Source organism: Dictyostelium purpureum, assembly GCF_000190715.1.
Source record: "Dictyostelium purpureum unplaced genomic scaffold DICPUscaffold_150, whole genome shotgun sequence".
Taxonomy (NCBI): Eukaryota; Evosea; class Eumycetozoa; order Dictyosteliales; family Dictyosteliaceae; genus Dictyostelium; species Dictyostelium purpureum.
Window position 1 is genome coordinate 14291 of NW_003519487.1, and position 19289 is coordinate 33579.

General features: G+C 25.4%; 7 protein-coding genes across 7 annotated transcripts; 5 read left to right on the forward strand and 2 right to left on the reverse strand.

Moving 5' to 3' along the window:
- Positions 1–147: 147 nt before the first annotated feature.
- DICPUDRAFT_34686 (uncharacterized protein) lies at positions 148–605 on the forward strand (the record flags this gene model as incomplete). Its single annotated transcript, XM_003288793.1, has 2 exons — positions 148–306; positions 387–605. The coding sequence occupies 2 exons, from the start codon at positions 148–150 to the stop codon at positions 603–605; spliced, it is 378 nt and encodes a 125-aa protein (XP_003288841.1).
- Positions 606–1346: 741 nt separating this feature from the next.
- DICPUDRAFT_34673 (uncharacterized protein) lies at positions 1347–5144 on the forward strand (the record flags this gene model as incomplete). Its single annotated transcript, XM_003288794.1, has 1 exon — positions 1347–5144. A coding segment is annotated over one exon (3798 nt), but the record flags the coding sequence as incomplete, so codon positions are not given.
- Positions 5145–5587: 443 nt separating this feature from the next.
- On the forward strand, positions 5588–7319 carry dync1li1 (dynein light intermediate chain; the record flags this gene model as incomplete). The annotated part of the gene is made up of 4 exons (XM_003288795.1): positions 5588–5974; positions 6049–6369; positions 6443–6536; positions 6613–7319. 4 exons carry the CDS (start codon positions 5588–5590, stop codon positions 7317–7319), a joined length of 1509 nt encoding a protein of 502 aa, XP_003288843.1.
- Positions 7320–9155: 1836 nt separating this feature from the next.
- On the forward strand, positions 9156–12343 carry DICPUDRAFT_48170 (beta glucosidase). Its single transcript, XM_003288796.1, has 3 exons — positions 9156–9191; positions 9657–9992; positions 10064–12343. The coding sequence occupies exons 2-3, from the start codon at positions 9669–9671 to the stop codon at positions 12227–12229; spliced, it is 2490 nt and encodes an 829-aa protein (XP_003288844.1). The 5' UTR covers positions 9156–9191; positions 9657–9668; the 3' UTR covers positions 12230–12343.
- Positions 12344–12810: 467 nt separating this feature from the next.
- DICPUDRAFT_153140 (uncharacterized protein) lies at positions 12811–14084 on the reverse strand (the record flags this gene model as incomplete). The annotated part of the gene is made up of 4 exons (XM_003288810.1): positions 12811–13267; positions 13343–13582; positions 13641–13839; positions 13934–14084. The coding sequence occupies 4 exons, from the start codon at positions 14082–14084 to the stop codon at positions 12811–12813; spliced, it is 1047 nt and encodes a 348-aa protein (XP_003288858.1).
- Positions 14085–14839: 755 nt separating this feature from the next.
- Positions 14840–16801, forward strand: DICPUDRAFT_16003 (uncharacterized protein; the record flags this gene model as incomplete). Its single annotated transcript, XM_003288797.1, has 2 exons — positions 14840–16031; positions 16071–16801. Coding segments are annotated over 2 exons (1923 nt in total), but the record flags the coding sequence as incomplete, so codon positions are not given.
- Positions 16802–17069: 268 nt separating this feature from the next.
- Positions 17070–18281, reverse strand: DICPUDRAFT_98151 (uracil phosphoribosyltransferase; the record flags this gene model as incomplete). Its single annotated transcript, XM_003288811.1, has 5 exons — positions 17070–17133; positions 17199–17256; positions 17349–17571; positions 17813–18142; positions 18264–18281. 5 exons carry the CDS (start codon positions 18279–18281, stop codon positions 17109–17111), a joined length of 654 nt encoding a protein of 217 aa, XP_003288859.1. The 3' UTR covers positions 17070–17108.
- Between the last annotated feature and the right edge of the window lie 1008 nt (positions 18282–19289).

Sequence of the window (19289 nt, forward strand, 5' to 3'; positions counted from 1 at the left end):
AACAATTATATTTTTTTATTTTTCTTTTTTTTTTTTTTTTATTTATTTTTAATTTTAAAAAAATTTTTAAAAATTTTTTTTTTATTTCATTAAAATTATAATAATAATTTATATTTATAAATATTAAAACCAAATTAAAGAATGAGCATGCCTATTGCATTTTCAAGATCTAGAGCGACCTCATCATCAGCTTCAGTAGACCCAGCAGTTATCAAAAAAAAAGAGTTAACAGAATTAGGCGAAAAAATAATAAATGATATAGGGAAAGCCACAAAATCAATGATAAAACATTCAAATGTTCACGATGTAAGTTATATAATATGTTATGTATTACGGTTTTATATACGTTTTTTTGTATTAATTTGGTAATTTATTTGATATATTAGAATATGATGATAATTTCAAAATCTTTTGCAGCTCATGAGGGTAATATTGCACAAACTGAAGAATTAATAAAGCAAATGTCTGCATTATCAAAAGAATTATCGAATCAAGTTGGCTTATTACAATCATCACTTGATTCAATGGAGCCTTTAAATAATAATATCGTCAATACATCACAATCAATTCATAGAATAGCACCATGTTCAAAACCCCATTTTTAAATCAATTAAAATATTATAATTAAAAAATCAATTTTGTAAATAAATGTATATATAGTATTAAAATAAATTCAATTTCCAAATTGAATTAAATTCAATTCAATTTTGTCCCAATTCAATTCAAATTATCCCAGCTTGAATCGAATTGTAACTTTATTAACCGTAAAGTAAGATTTTAATTAATTTTTATCCATTGTTCATTTATTTATTTGGTTGTTGTTTGTCTTTTAAAAAACGATTATTTTAAGCATTTTTTTTTTCTTTTTTATTTATTTTATTTATTTTTTTAAAATTTTTTTTTTTTTTTTTTATTATTTTTTATAATAAAAAAAAAAAACGAAAAAAAAAAAATTCATTTTTCTTTTTGCAACTTATATACCTTATTTTAATTTAATTTATTTTTTTATTTATTTATTTAAAAAAACATTTTAAATTATTTTATTTTTTTTTTTTCTTTTGTTTTTTTATACAATAGTAATAATAATAACAATATATAAAAGAAATAAAAATTCTCATTTTTTTTCGAAAAAAAAATAAAATAAAATAATATATATATAAACAAAATAAAAATGAGCACAGAACAACCAACCATCGAAGAAACCACAGATAATGTTGAAGTAGAAAATACTGAAACAAATAAAGAAGAAGAAACTCAACAATCACAAGGTAATTTTTAACTATATATTTATTGTCAAAAATAACAAATTGGCTAATAAGTTTTAATGGTTTTTTTTTTTTGTAGGTTTCCAAATATTTGTTAAAACACCAGTTGAAATTGGAACTATTAAAATTCAAGTTCAACCAACTGATACATTATCAGATATTCAAACATTTTTATATGAAACTACAGAAACATGTCTTTATTCATCATATGAATTTAGTTTCAACGGTGTTTCTTACTCAGAATTTTCAGAATTATCAGCAATTGAAGGTTTTGGTGAAGGCTCAACATTAGAAATGGTTCCAGTTAATTATAATGAAAGAACTTCTAAACTTCATGTCAAAAGATTAAGAGATATTATGAGCACTGGCTTAACCGAATTTTCCAACATGAGCAATCCATCATTATTTGCAAGTTTCTCATTCCCAGAAAAATCAAATTATTTAACTGAAGAACAAAAAAATGAAAAATTAAATGAATTAATTAAAGAAGCTGAAGGTGAAGTTAAAAACGAAACTGAAACTGAAGCCGAAGAAAAGAAACAACAACCAAAACAACAACCAAAACAATCAAAGAACTCAAATAAAAAGAATAAGAAACAATCAAATGAAGTAGAATCAGTTGAAGAAAGTGAAAGTTTATCACCATACCAAAAAGAAAGAAAAGAAAAATTAACAGAAATTAAAGGTATTGATAAACCATTATTAAGCAATTATTTCCCATCTTCACCATATCAAATGGTACAATGCGTTAGACAAATGATTAATAGTGGCTGGTCACCAGTTCCAGGATTCAGAAAGCTTTATGGTGATTTATTCTATTTAGATATTACTCTTTTAGAAGGCACTACAATTTGTGTCACTGCTGGCAGTCAAGGTTTCTACGTTAATTCATCAACTCATTCAAACTTCAACCCAACACCAAAATCTGAAGTTTTCCACAGTCTTCATCAATTATTAAATCAACAAAGCAGATTATTCCGTCGTGGTCTCTCCCAAGTTCTTCAACAAATTTCAAAGAACCACGCTTTCGATTTACTTCCATCTGCAACACCAGTTCATAATTGGGTTTCCTCCAACAGAGTTAATCGTTATGATCTCAACAAAGCTGCTGATAGTTTATTAACTATTCAAGATTTAGAATTACGTGCACACCCACGTGATTGGAATGAAGAAATTCAAGGTCCAAAAGAACTTCCAAAAACCACTGTTCAAGAACGTATTATTAGAGATCGTGCTATTGCTAAAGTAAATGCTGATTTTGTTGAATGCGCAACCCGTGGTGCTCAAATTGTTGCTGATAAAGCTCTTCCACCAATTAATCCAACCGATCCAGAAAGAAGCCATATGTACTTATACAATAATATCTTTTTCAGTCATGCTCTCGATACTCGTGACACCTATAAAGATTGTGGTGGTGATGCTGCTGCTCGTACCTCTGCCAATAATGACTTAAAAGGTATTCGTCTTTATAATTTAGCCGATGTTGAAGGTCTTTACACATTAGGTACTGCTATTATTGATTACAAAGGTCAAAGAATTATTGCTCAATCATTAGTTCCAGGTATTTTAAGTAACGAAAAAACTTCACAAATTCACTATGGTTCAACTGACAATCAAACTGAAGAAGAAGCCGCCACCAGTGGTCAACCAACTAAAAAATCAATTAAATCTGATGAAGAGTTCCACAAACTTTTAACTCAAGTTGCATCTCAAATTCATCTTTCTGAAAGTGTTGTTGTCTCTGAAGAAACCAATGAACCAGTTACTATTTGCACTGCCTTTGAATCTAAAGGTATTATGGGTATTGATGGTCGTCGTTATGTTTTAGATTTAGTTAGAGCTACCCCACGTGATCCAAATTACCCAGAATTAAAAGATCAATTATGTTTACTTAGACCAGAAGTTATTGCTACTTTCACAGATTATATTAGACTTACTTATATTTCACAAAAGAAAGCTCAAAAACAAAAAGAAAGAGAAGAAAAAGAAAAGAATACACCAAAGAAAGAGGGCGAAGAACAATCAACCTCATCAAATGATATTGAATTAACCGAAGAAGAACTCAAACAATGTCAACCTCTTGCTTTTAATCCAAATCTTTACACCCCAATTAAATTAGGTGGTACTGAAGAAGAACAAAAGAAAGATATTGAAAACTTAAAATCAGTTGGTGTTTTCCTCAAGACTGTTTTAATTCCAAAATTAATTGAAGATTTAATGCTCTTCAATGTTGCCCCAGTTGATGGCCAAACTTTAACTTCAGTTATGCATAACCGTGGTATTAACATGAGATATTTAGGTTTAATTGCTAAAAACGAAGGTGCTGCAACTGTTCCATTCATCCAAGATCTCTTCTTTAACGAAATGGTTTCAAGAGCTGCCAAACATGCAATGAACAAACTCTTACGTAACACCCAATCATCAGATTTAGCCAATGCCATTTCACATTTCTTAAATTGCTTCCTTGGTACCGAAACTGGTTCAGTTACCCAAGACGAAAAGAATAAAAAAGCTAAACAAATTAAATCAAATGCTATTACTGAACTCACCCAAGGTAAACTTTGGGCTGAAATTGCTGACCTCGTTAAAGCCAAATATGACTTTGAAATTCCAACTCACTCTGTTCCAATGGAATCACGTTTAATTGTCTTAAGAAATTTCTGTATTAAAATGGGTATCCAAATTTTAGCTAAAGATTACAACTTTACTACCGACCATCCATTCACAAACGAAGATATCGTCGATTTAGTACCAGTTGTTAAACATCTTTCACCAAGATCAACTGATGGTTTAGATTTATTAGAGGCTGGTAAAACATTCTTCAACCAAAGAAGATTCGACCTTGCTGTTGATTTCATCAGTGAAGCTCTCGCAGTATACCATCAAGTTCATGGCCCAATTCATCCAGATGCCGCTTCATGTTTCACCCATTTAGCAATGTTAGCATTCCAATCAGAACAATTTGATCTTGCTATTGACCATCAAAAGAACTCTTTAATCATTCACGAAAAATGCTTTGGTTTTGATCACAATGAAACTGTCAACTCTTACACCAATCTTGCTATTTTCTGTCAACACGCTGGTCGTTTCAATGAAGCCATGGGTTACTTAAAACATGTTCTTTATTTAGTTGATTTATTAGGCGGTGAATATAACCCAGAACGTTCATCAGTATACACTACCATATCATCACTCTTAGAAGAAACTGGTAAATTTGAATTAGCTCTCGAATTCCTTCAACATACTCTCAAACATCAAGAATTTGTATTTGGTGTTGATCACCTTATGGGTAGCACTACTCTCCACAAAATGTCAATTATCTGTGCAAAGAATAGCAACTTTAAAGATGCCATTGAATACCAAACCAAATCATGTGCTATTGTCGAAAAAGAATTAGGTGCCGAACATGATCGTACTAAAGAATCAAAAGAATTTTTAAATTCAATGACCCATACCGCCAAACAAATCGAACAAATTAGAAAATTCCAAGCCATTAGACAAGAACAAGAAGAAAAAGAAAAAATCTTAAAAGAACAGCAACAACAACAAGTTAAACAACAACAACATATTCGTAATATCACCGCCAATGCTCCACCATCATCCGGTTCAGTAAACGATATTTTAAATTATATTAATGGTAAACCAAAATTAACCCAAAAAAGCAAACCAGCTATTAAAAAAACTGGTTCCACATCAACCCCAAAATTAAATAATAACAATGCCTCTTCAAGTATTACTGCTGCCGCTGCAATTGCTGCTGCCAATAAAACTTTAAATTCACAAACTAAAAAAGAATCAACCACCACAACTACAACCACCAAATCTTCACCAAAATCCAGTGCCAATCCAAAAAAAAATAAGGCCAACGAAAAGAAATAAATTTATAAAATAAATATTTTAATATAAAAATTAAAAAATATAGAAATTAAAAAATATAAAAATTTTATTATTTATTTAAAAATTAAAACATACTTTGCAATTATTTGTTGATTTCTTTTACTTTTTTTTTAAAAATTTTAAAATTTTTTATTTAATAGGTAAATGATTAAATTAATTAATTTTATATTATCTAATAATATAAATTAACTAAATAATGATTGAAATTATTTGAAAAAATTTTGAGCCAAAAAAAATAAAAAATTAAAATATTTTTTTTTTTATTTTTTTAAAATTTTTTTTTTTTATATTTTTTTATTTTTTTTTTATTTTTAATTTCAAAACTATTTACTTCATATATATATACTTTTTTTTTTATTTTTTTTTTTAAAGACTATACCATTCGATTAAAAAAAGAACAAAATAAAAAAAGAAGTTAAATAGAAATGGTAGAACAACAACAACAACAAGAAGAAGACATTTGGGGTCAAATCTTAAGAGAATCAGCAAATAAAAACAATTATTTTGAATCTAGACATGTTGCAATTTTAGGCGATCCAACATCAGGAAAATCATTATTATTATCAAAATTCGACACAATAACAGACGATAAAGATTTAAAGAGTATTGCATTAAGTTATACATTCTCAGATATTTATGAAGATGACACATCTGAGGACCCAATAGGCAGAATTAATTATTGGTCACTCGAAGGAGAATCATCACAAAATGACTTATTGAAATTTGCACTCAGTAAAGAAAATATAGAAAACTCTATGGTTATTATTACATTAGATTTTTCACAACCATGGTTATTGGTTGAATCATTAAAAGTATGTTTTATTTTAACATATTATTACAATAATAACCAATAGCACCAATATTAACATCTAATAATTTATTTTAGAAATGGTTAGGTATTTTAGAAGAACATATCAAATCAATTTTTAAAGATGACAAAAATGGGTTAAGAAAATTACAAGATAAATTATTAGTAAAATGGCATCAATATGTAGAACCACAATCACAACAAACATCACAACAACAACAACAACAACAACAACAACAAAATAACACAGCTAACCCAATCAACACCCCAATACAGAAAAAAAAGAAAAAGAGAGTTAATGCATCATACCAAGATGGAGATGCAAGTGTATTACCACCACTAAGCGAAAATATTTTAATTAACAATTTAGGTGTCCCAATTTTAGTAGCATGTTGTAAAGTAAGTAAAATAAAACTCTATAATATTTAACATTGCAATTAATAGATGACTAAATAATTCCTTAACTTTACAGAGTGATTCAGTTGTAATGCTCGAAAAAGATTTTGATTATAAAGATGAATTATTTGATTATATTCAACAATATTTAAGAAGAATTTGTCTTCAATGTAACTATCAACCTTTATTTGTATCGTAAAAACTAACAAAGTACTAATCAATTAACTTTGTAATATTTTTTTATAGATGGTGCAGGTTTAATTTATACATCAGCCAAAAAAGAAATTAATTGTGATGTTTCATTGGAATATATCGAAAATATTTTATTTGGATTCGAATTAAAATCCAAAACACAATTAATTGAAAAAGATCAAATTTTTGTTCCAGCTGGATGGGACACATTAGCAAAAATCCAAGTCGATTTCGATAATCAAAAGGTTTGTAAGGATGCTGATGAGCCATATGAAAATATTGTAAAGAAACCAAGTATTATTAAGAGAAGAGAAATGACACAAAATAATTTATTAATAGCTGATGAAGATCAAGAATTTTTAAGTAAAATTAAATCAATGTTAGATAAAGATGGTGATGGAACTGATGCCGGTTTATCATCCATTTCACCAACTCCAACTTCCCCTGCAATATCACAACCATCACAAAATTCCTCACAACCTCAATCTTCCCAATCACAACAACCAAACACCACATCACCAACCAATCCATTAAGAGTCAGTAGTGGTAACGTTTCTGGCACTCCAGTTGCCGCATCACCATCTGCTGAAAGAGCTGCTTTAGCAAATTTCTTTACTTCATTAATTTCAAAAGATAAAACCTCATCAAGAAAGGATATTAAATCTTCTTTAACCTCACCACCAACCGCCTCAACATCATCATCAAATGTTAGAGGTGATGCTCAAAAAGAATTAGAAAAATTAAAGCAACAAAAAAAATAACCTAAATTAAAACAGATAATAACTTAAAATCAATAATTATTTAACTAATTTATAACATTCAAATAAATAAAAATTAAAAATTTAAAAAATTATATAAAAAAACAACGGATATAAAATTTATAACGTTTTCTATTCCTATAATGATCATATACAACATACATCTGAAAATAGAAATAACCCTTTATTTTAATATAAAATTAAAATAAAAAAAACTTTATTATAATGATTGGGTCCATTTATCATTTTTAAAGAAAAACTCTTTAACCAAAGTTGTTTAATTATTTTTTTCTTTGATAAAAAAATTATAATAAAATCCTATATATGGAAATTTAAAATATTTTTTTTGTTTGTCGGATACAATTAAAATAATTGATGATGATGATTAACTAAGAAAAAAAAAACTTGATTATTATAAAATAATTTATAAATGGAAATATAAATTTATTTATATTAAATTATTTAAATTTACATATATAAAAATCGTTTGTTAATTTAAAAAAAAAAAAATTATTTAAAAAAAAAAAAAATTGATTTTTTTTTTTGATTTTTTTTTTTTTTTTTGATTTTTTGGTTATGACCATTCAATTGGTTTTTTGATTTTTTTCATTTTCAATAATTATTGATACCACAGTAAGTATAAATAATAATAAAATAGTTAGTTAGTTATTAAAAAACTATATTTTTATTTTTTTATTGGTCATTTATAGTTTTATTTATCATTTTTTTTTTATGATTTGTTTTTTTTGTTTTTCTTTAAATTGGTTATTTTTTTTATTTTTTTTTTATTTTTTTTATATTTTTTTTTTTTAAATTTATTAAAAAAAATCCCTATAAATTAGCTCCAATTCCATCATTTTAAAAACACCAAAAACAAACAATAACAAAGACAAAACAAATTATTTATTCAAACTTTCTATTTATTTATTTATTTATTTATTTTGCCAAGCAATAATATTTTAATAAAAAAGGTAAACTTTTTTTTTTTATTTAAAAAATAATTATTTTTAAATACAAATAAAAAAATCAAACAATATTCATATTTTCTTTATTTGGAATTGCTTTTAATTTTAATATTTTAAAAAAAAAATTAAGTGATATACTTATTTTTAATAAAACCGATATAATATAATCAATAATTCTTGTTTTTTTTTTTTTTTTTTCTTCAATTTTCAACTAATAATTTTAACAATAAATAACACATTATAGATAAAATAAAAAAAATATTGTTATTTTTTTTTAATAAAAAAAAAGTTTCTTTTCTTTATTATTTCGGAAAAAAAAATAGAGTAGGGACAAAAAAAAAAAAAAAATCAAAATTTTTATAATCTTTTTTACAATACCACACTCATGTATTAACACTACCCTGCCCCCCGCTACTTAGCACATATCCTTATTTGTTTATAATTTTAAAAAAACCCACACAAAATACCAATTTTATTTTAAAAAAATTCAATTTATTGTTAATTTTATTATTGTATTATTCTAAATAATATTAAAAATATTTATGGAAAAGAAAACAATTAAAAATAATTATTTTTAAAACTTTATTTTTTATAATAGTTTTCCCCAAAAAAATATTTTTAATTAATTTACAATCATTGTGTTGTAATTCGTTTTTGTTATTAACCTTAAAAAAAAAAAAAAAATAATAATAATAAAGTTCAATAAATTTTTTTTAAAAATTAATTATTTGCATTGTTAAATTTATATGAATTAGTTTAATAAAATAATAATAATAAAATAAAAATAATACAATTGTTGATTAATAAATAACTAATAATAATATAGAATAAATCACATTTATTGTTGTACAACGTATTTTAAATATTATAATTTTTTTATTATTATTTGGTTTTTTTTTAAAAAAATAAAGTATTTTCTTGTTGTTTTCAAGTGTATATAATAGTAAATTTTACTCTATATTTAAAGATTTATCATAAAAGAAAAAAAAATAATATCATTTTCACCCCTCTATCATCATAATCATTCAATAAAATAATAAATTTACTATACTTTTATGTATTAAAAACATTATTATCGCAGCTCGAAATAATTTTATAAATTTAAATAATTTGCAAATTTTTTTTATTTTATTTTATTTTATTTTTAACTTTTTTTATTATTTAAAATATTATTTAAGTTGGTTTTTTATTTTAATCAACTAATTCATTTATTATATTAAAAAAAAATAAAGAAAAATATAAATAGAAATTTTCTTTTTTTTTTTTTTTTTTTCATTAATTTTCAATTTTATTTATTTACATTTTTCTTTAAAACAATTAATTTTTAAAAATAATATACTAATAACTATAATAAAAATAATAAAAATAATAATAGTAGTTATAGAAAATGAAAACTTTTAAAAGTTTGATTTTACTATCTTTATTGATAGTAAATCTTTTAATCTCGACATCATATGCCACTTCAATTAGAGTCAGTATTGTCGAAGCCGAAAAGGGCGAAATCAAAAATCCACAAGAATATAGTGCTACCGAACAATTAAAAACAAAATCACACTCTACCAAACGTGAAATGAAATTAGACTATAGCCAAATTTACCCACCAAAACCAAAAACTAAAGAACAACTCGAATTCATTTCAACAAGAGACTCTTTTGTTGACAATTTATTAGGTAAAATGTCTATTCTTGAAAAGATTGGTCAAATGACTCAGGTAAGTAAAAAAATAAATTAAAATAATAATAGAAAATTAAATAAAATATTAATTTTTTTTTAAATATTTAGTTGGATATTACAACTTTAACCATGCCAAATACAATCATTATCAATGAAACCACCTTAGCTTATTATGCTAAAACATACTATATTGGTTCATATTTAAATTCACCAGTATCAGGTGGTTTAGCTGGTGACAATCACCATATTAATTCAAGTCAATGGTTAAATATTATCAATAACATTCAAAAGATTACAATTGAGTCCAGTCCAAATAGTATTCCAATGATTTACGGTTTAGATTCTGTTCATGGTGCTAATTATGTCCATAAAGCTACTCTTTTCCCACATAACACTGGTTTAGCCGCTACCTTTAATACTGTTCATTCTACTGCTGCTGCCGTTGTAACTGCCAAAGATACTTCAGCTGTTGGTATTCCATGGGTTTTCGCACCAGTTCTTGGTATTGGAGTTCAACCATTATGGCCACGTATTTATGAAACTTTTGGTGAAGATCCATATGTTGCTTCTATGATGGGTGCTGCTGCTGTTAGAGGTTTCCAAGGTGGTAACAATTCATTCGATAATCCAATTAAAACTCCATCAGCTGTTGCTACTGCTAAACATTACTTTGGTTATTCTGATCCAACTTCAGGTAAAGATAGAACTGCTGCTTGGTTACCAGAAAGAATGCTCCGTCGTTATTTCCTTCCATCATTTGCTGAAGCTATTACTGGTGCTGGTGCCGGTACTATTATGATTAATTCTGGTGAAGTTAATGGTGTTCCAATGCATACCTCCTACAAATATCTTACTGAAGTACTTAGAAACGAATTAAGATTTGAAGGTGTTGCTGTTACCGATTGGCAAGATATTGAAAAATTAGTTTTCTTCCATCATACTGCCGGTACTATGGAGGAAGCTATCATGCAAGCTTTAGATGCTGGTATTGATATGTCAATGGTTCCACTCGATCTTTCATTCCCAATTATTCTTAATGAATTAGTCGAAGCTGGTCAAGTCCCAGAAGAACGTCTCGATATCTCAGTTAGAAGAATCTTAAATCTTAAGTATGCTCTTGGTCTCTTTGAAAACCCATACCCAAATCCAAATGCCGCTATTGTCGATACCATTGGTCAAGTTGAAGATAGAGAAAATGCTGCCGCTGCTGTCGAGGAATCAATTACTCTTTTACAAAACAAGAACAATATCCTCCCATTAAACACTGAAGCTTATAAAAATATCCTCCTTACTGGTCCATCAGCTCACAGTATTAAAAATCTTAATGGTGGTTGGTCAGTTCATTGGCAAGGTGCTTATGAAGATAGTGAATTCCCATTTGGTACCTCAATTCTCACTGGTCTTCAAGATGTTTTAAATAACACTGATGTTAATATCGAATATCAAATTGGTACTGAAATTGGTGTTGCTCTTAATCAATCATCAATTGATTGCGCAGTTGCCGCTGCCAGACAAGCTGATGTTGTAGTTATGGTTATTGGTGAACTCCCAGAAGCTGAAACCCCAGGTGATATTGATGATCTCACAATGGACGCTAATGAAATCCTTTTATTAGAATCAGTTCTTGCTACTAAAACTCCAGTTGTTCTCATCCTCGTTGAAGCTCGTCCAAGAATTCTTCCACCAGCTCTTGTTTATAACTGTAGTGCTGTATTAATGGCTTACCTTCCAGGTAGTGAAGGTGGTAAACCAATTGCCAATATTCTTATGGGTAATGTTAATCCATCTGGACGTCTCCCACTTACCTATCCAGGTTATACTGGTGATATTGGTGTTCCATATTATCACAAATACAGTGAAATTGGTGTTACCTCACCACTTTTCCAATTTGGAGAGGGTCTTTCTTATACTATCTTCAACTACACCAATCTTCAACTCAATGCCATTCCAATTTCTGGTCAACCAGGTAACTACTCTGGCTCATTAGGTTCAACTTATACTGTCACAGTTACTGTCACCAACAATGGTGCAATGGCCGGTAAAGATTCAGTTCTTTTATATCTTTCTGATTTATGGGCTCAAGTTACACCAGAAGTTAAGATGCTTCGTGGTTTCCAAAAAGTCGACCTTGCTCCACAAGAATCAACCACCATCGAATTTACTTTATCACCATACGACTTTTCTTTCATTGGTATTGATAACAAGATTACCTTAGAATCCGGTCAATTTGTTATTGCTATTGGTAATCAACAAGTTTCTTTATATTTACAATAAAATAATAATCAATAATAATACATTTCAGTAATAATAATTTTAAGATCTCAAAAAAAAAATTTGTTAAATAAAATAATAATATATTTTATATCTTTTTAAAATTATTTAAAAACTATATCTAAAATGTAGTTTTATAGTTTTTTTTAGTTTTTTCAAAGCAATAGAGGAAAATAATCAATTGAGTCTACCAATAGTCAAATCAAGGCATTAACATTGAGTATGTAGAATATCACAACTTGAGATTCAATTGAACTAGAAGGTATTTCATGAGTACTTAAAGATACAAACAAATGAGTTTTAAATACATCTATTAAATCAAACATTGGTCACAGTGATGCATAATGTTATTCGTCAAATGTTGTATTATGTATTAAACCCTTTTTACAGCAATAACAAAAATACTATCATGGCTATTAATAACTTTGGTATAACTTCAAAAAGTTAAAAACAATTAAATTATCCTAATCCCATTGCTGATACCCAATAAAAAACCAAACAAGATAACAAAGAAAAAACATTTTATTTCTTTAAATTTTAATTAACCATAATTAAATGGTTAGTTTATTAAGTTTTATTTATTTTTATTTATTATTTCCGTGTAAAGCTATATCATCCTTAAGAATTTGAAAAGAACCAACTAAAGAACCCAATTGTAGTTTTTCTGAAGCACCATTTGAAAGATTAAATTCTATATCAGAAAGATGGCTTAAAGCTTTACATAAAAGAATTGAAGGCATATCGTCCATTTCCATTAAAAAGTGTGGGAAATATGAAATGATATCGGTTAATGATAAACCTTTTTTCTTTTTTAAATCGGTGATATTATTAAAAGCTGTTTGAAAATCTTCATTAAATAACCATTCCAATACCATGTGAAAATCTGTTGGTGAGGGATTACCTGTACATTTATAAATTTGTTCTTCACCAATAAGACCATTTGTAGACATTGAAACTGATTGTAAAATATTTAATGACTTTCTCATATCACCATCGCCTAAAAATAATACTGCTTTCATTCCTTCTTCATCGATTTGTACACTATATAAATCATATTTTTTATAAATATTAGTTAAAACTATATTTTGAGATTATAAAACTATATATAATGCATACTTTTCAATCTTTAAAATTTCTTTTAATCTTTCTTCGGTTGCACTGTCTGGTAATGGTTTAAATCTAAATCTTGTACATCTTGATTGAAGAGCTGGAATAATTTTAACAACATAATTACATACAATACAAAATCTAGTTGTTTTTGTATATTTTTCAATAACTCTTCTTAATGCAGTTTGTGCAATATTTGTCATTGAATCGGCTTCATCTAAAATGATTAATTTATATGGTACTGTTGAACTAATAAATTTAAAAATTAATATATTGTTTTAAAAAAGAAATGATAAAATATGCATACTTGAAAAAAAACATTGAACTTGCAAAGGTTTTAATTTGTTCTCTGACAACATCAATACCACGATCATCCGATGCATTTAATTCCAATACCATTCTTGAATAGTTTTCGCCATATAGTTTTCTTGCAATTGCTTGGATTGTTGATGTTTTACCTGTACCTGGAGGCCCATAAAAAAGTAAATGTGGTAATGTATTACTTTCTATTAATTTATTAACTAAATTATAAATATAAATAAATATGTTAATGAATGTATTTATATTATTTTTTTCTTTGTTTAATTCTGTGAATATTACTTGTTGCTATGATATCATCATGTGCAATTAAATCGTTAATTGATTTTGGTCTATATTTCTCTACCCATGGTAAGCTTTCAAATTGTCTTCTTTCTAAATCTGATTTAAATTGATCTATTTCTTTATTTTTTTCTGCCATATCAACCTCCATTTGAATATAATTTAAATATCGGTCTATATATATTAATGAATCTACTACAAAATATTAATGATTTTGAAAATAAAAATTAAATAAAAATAAATTGATAAAAAAAATTTAAAAAAAATAAAAAAAAAAAAAATAAAAAAAAAAATAAAAAAAGCGGCAATAAATATTATTAATTTTTATCTTTATGAAAAAAAATATTTAATTATTATGCTAAATATTACCTATACATATTATTATTATGCTAAAATGTTAAATTAAATAGTAATCATCTATTAATAGTAAATCAATAGATTAATGTTTTTTTTTTTATTTTTTTTTTTATATTCTATTTTATTTTTTTTATATACACTTATTTAAATAAAAATTTTTATTTTTTCAAATTTTTATTTTTAAAAAAAAAAAAAAAAAAAAAAAAGGAAAAATAAGGGTTATATACAATTTAATTATAGTTATTATAACATTATAATGAAAATCTATTTATAATAATAGACATCATTAATGGAATCGTAATCTACGATAACTGTGTTTTTAAAATAAAAAAAAAAAAAAAAATTTTTAATTTAAATTTAAATATTTTTTTTATTTTTAAAAAAAAACTGCACCGGTTGTCTACAAATATTAAAAGAAAAAAACAAAAAAAAAAAAAATAATTATTTAAAGCATTTATACACTCTCAAATAAAAATAAAGTTATAATAAAATAATAATAGTTTTATGGAATAAATAATAACAATAATGAAAAAATTATTAACAGCTTATCACAATTTAAAAAATAATAAAGATAATAATATAATTGACAATGAAAATAATAAAATGATAAAAAAAGAAAAGAAAAAAGAAAAAAAAATAGTGAATTATTATTTAGAGAACCCGGTACTAGAAAAAGACAATAACGATGGTACTAGTAGTAGTAGTAGTAATAATAATAATAGCAATAGTGGTGAATTATTTTTAATAATTTTTAGAATCAATGATATTAGAAATAAAATATTCTATTATTTAAAATTTTATCAAATTCATTATCAAAAGAGATGCTATACAATTAATAGATTGGTGTCATATTATTATAAAGAATATTTAAGATCAGTATTAATTAAAACCGATAGTAGCATTGGTGATGATAGTAATGGCCAATTAACAGAAATGAAACTATCACAATTACCAGACTCAATTAAATTTATAGAGTTTCAATCAAAGTTTAACAGTGTAATTAATGTAGGGTCTTTCAAACAAGATTCAAATATTGTTGGTATTCAATTTGGGAAAAGCTATGACCAACCAATAAAGCCAGGTTCATTTCCAAAGCAAATCAAATATTTATCTCTAGGCCAAAAGTACAACCAACGTTTAGAGATTGGAACTCTTATCGATTTAAATAATCTCTACTATTTAAACATGGGCAGTAATGGTGGGAAATCAATTATTTCAGGTTCCATTCCAAGGAATGTTAAAGAACTTTCAATAGGCGATGAATATAACAAAAAGATATTAGATGGCATGTTGCCACCAGGCTTATTATCACTGACAATAGGATCTTCTTTTGAACGTAAATTAAGAGAGAACTCACTTCCCCAATCATTAACCTCTTTAACACTCGGTAATAAATTTAATAACGAAATTAAAGAAAACTGCCTTCCTCCATCTCTTACCTATCTTCAGTTTGGCTATTTCTACAACAAAGCTTTTCAGGTTGGTGTTTTACCTGAAAATTTAAAAACCCTTATTTTGGGATACAAGTTCAATCAAAAAATCGAACCAAATCAATTACCAGAATCACTAGAACACCTTCATCTTGGATTTATGTTTAATCAAAACCTTATTGAAGGATGTTTACCAAGTTCTTTAAAAAAACTCATCATCAGCAATAATTTTAACAAAGAGATTAAAGAAAATGTTTTACCAGATGGATTGGAATATTTAGATATGGGTCAAGATTATAATTTTCCAATTGGTAATCTTTCCATGGGTAATTGCAGTGGTAGTATTAAAGACATTCCATGTAAAAGTAATGAAAATGAAATGAAGCTATTTTCGATTTTACCAACAAGCTTAAAATTTTTAAAACTTTCAATTCAGTATAATCAAGAAATTAAACATCCCGGTATTTTACCTGAGGGTTTACTATCCTTAGAGTTTGGATTCTTTTATAATCACAAATTTAACAATAATATTTTACCATCAACATTAACCGAACTCATTGTATCACATCCATTCGTTGATAATATCCCCAAATCCATCAAATCACTCTATCTAAATTCAATCAAAGAGTCTATTGAAGTTAATACAATCCCTAGAACTGTAGAATCATTGCACATTGACTCATTTACATTCAATGTTAATGCAGGCTCAATTCCTTCAAGTTTATTATCGATTACTTTTGGAAGCTATTTCAATATACCATTTAAATTGGAGTGGTTTGAAATTGGTTCCAATTTAACCACAATCGACTTTGGATATTTCTATAACCAACCCATCCAACCTTACTCTATACCAACTTCAGTTACCTCGTTGTCATTTGGACTCAGATTTAGCCAAGACCTCTCAAAAGATGGTATTTTACCAGAGAACCTTCAAGTTTTGTCGATTGGTGACAGTTTCCCAGTTATAGATTTTTACAAACTACCAAAATCTTTAAATAGTTTAATTGTTTTCAGTACCAATGAATTATTTTTAGAATTAATCAATTTAGATTTATTCTATCCAATTTTAAAAGTTAAAAATAACAATTTAAATAATAATATAAATAATAATAGTAGTATCTATCATAATAAAAATAATAAATTTAAATTAATAAATAATGATAGTGTTTATATATAATTTAATTAGTTTTTAAATTATAATATCATTATTTAATTAGTTTTTTTTTTTTCTAATATTTACATAGCTTAAGTTTCTTTTTTATTATCATCAAATATTGTATTTTTCTTTATTTAATATAGTATTTTTAAGTGTAATTAAAAAAAAAAAGTAAAAAGGCAATATTACTATTACTTTAAAATGATTTTATTTATTTTTTTTATATCGTTATTTAATGATGATTGGTACCAAAGTATCTAGATTAAAAAAAATAAAATTTAATTAGTAAAGGTGAATGATACCATTTAAAATAAACACTTACAAATCACCAAAGTCACCAATACCTGGCATAATGTATTTCTTTTCATTAAGTCTTTCATCTATAAAATTTCATTTAAAATTATTGATTGTAATAAAATTTATTGTTAGTAACCACAATTCAAAAAATAGAAAAAATAAAATCAACTCATACCAATTTCACCAGTAACAATTTTAACTTTTGGATGTCTATCTTGGAAATATTTGATACCTTCTGGGGCGGCAACTAAATTAATAAAAACAATATTTTCTTCTTTTACACCTCTTTCTAAAAGGACTTCAATGGCTTGTGTAACAGTACCACCAGTAGCTAACATTGGGTCTAATAATAATACATGTCTTTTAGCAATATCATTTGGTAATTTAGCATATAATAACTAAATAAAAATTAAGATAGTATAGTAATGATTATGAGATAATGAGATTATGATTATGATTATGATTATGATTATGATTATGATTATGATTATGATTATGATTATGATTATGATTATGATTATGATTATGATTATGATTATGATTATGATTATAGTTTTTTGTTATTGGTGTTAAAGATAAAAATGATAAAAAGTTAGTAAATAGAAATTGTATGAATGAGTTTTTTTTTTTAAATATTACTTTTGGCATTGCTGTCTCTTCATCTCTTTGAATTAAAATTTTACCAATTTTGATATGTTTACAAACAGCACGAAGACCAGCTTCCATTGATTCACCAGCTCTAACGATACTAACACCACAGATTTTACTAGCGAATGAAACACCGTTGTATTCAGCGCCAGTTGGTGTGGTGATTGTGGTTTCTTCGAATGGGAGGCAATTTAAACCTTCTTCAATTAAAAGACGAATAATTCTATCTGAATAAAAAATGAAATCTTCTCTTTTTGTATCACGATTTCTGATAATTGTGAATAAGCCTTTTAATTGACGACTTGATTTTAATACTACAACCTATACATACATTATTCATAAATATATTATATTATTATTATTATTATTATGTTGATTTCAAATTTGATATATTAGTAAGTGTGCATCTTTAAAATATCAATCTTAATAATCTAAATCATACATTATTAGTTTCAGCCATTGTTTTATATTAAACGAATCGATAGAAAAAATTTTAAAAAAAAAAAAAAAAAATTTTTAAAAAAATATTTTTTAAATTTATAAAAAAAAAAAATAAAAAAAATAATTTTTTAAATAAACAAATAAATAAATTATATTTATTCATTAAATTCAATTAATAAAAATGGATTAATCAATAAATAATTTAAAAAAATAATTTAAATTTTATATATTATAATCAAATTAAAAACTTGATTTTTGAGAAACAAATTTAAAATTTTTTTGATTGAATTGTTTATTTAATATTATAAATACATATTATTTAAGAAAAAAAAAAAAAAAAAAAAAAAAAAAAAAGAATAAAAAAAAAAAAAAAAAGATTTTTTTTGTAATTGAAAAATACCCTTCCCTCCCCCCTATTCAATTTTAGGAAAAAGGGGGGGAAAAAAAAAACTAAAAACCAAACAACAATAATAAAATTATATTTTTTGTCACTGGTTTTTAATTTTTTTTTTTTTTTTTTTGAGAAAAAAAAACAGAACTGAAAGTTTATTGATTATAAAAATGATTTTTATGGTTGATTTTTCATTGCCCAAAATAACTATCCAAAAAAAATTGAAAAATATTTCAAAAAAATTTTTTTTTTTAAACGCATGATATTTTCTCATAGAGAATCTTTATTATCAAAATTATCGAGATAATAACAGCCACAAAAACAGTTTTATATGTAATGTTTTTTTTTTTTTTAAATTTTTAATAACATATTTTTAGGAAGAGTGCAATCCAAAACATATGAGTTTTTTCATAATTATTTTTTATTTTTTTTTTTATTTTTTTTTTTTTTTTCTTCTTGAATAAAAAACAAAACCAAAAAAAAAAAAAAAAAAAAAATAATAATAATAATAATAATAATAAAAATATAGTGATGATGGGAAAAATATTTTATATATTTCTTTTTTTAATAATTTCGATAAATGGAATTCTTTCTCAGACATGTGCAAGTGGTACCACTTATGTAAGTGGTGTAGGT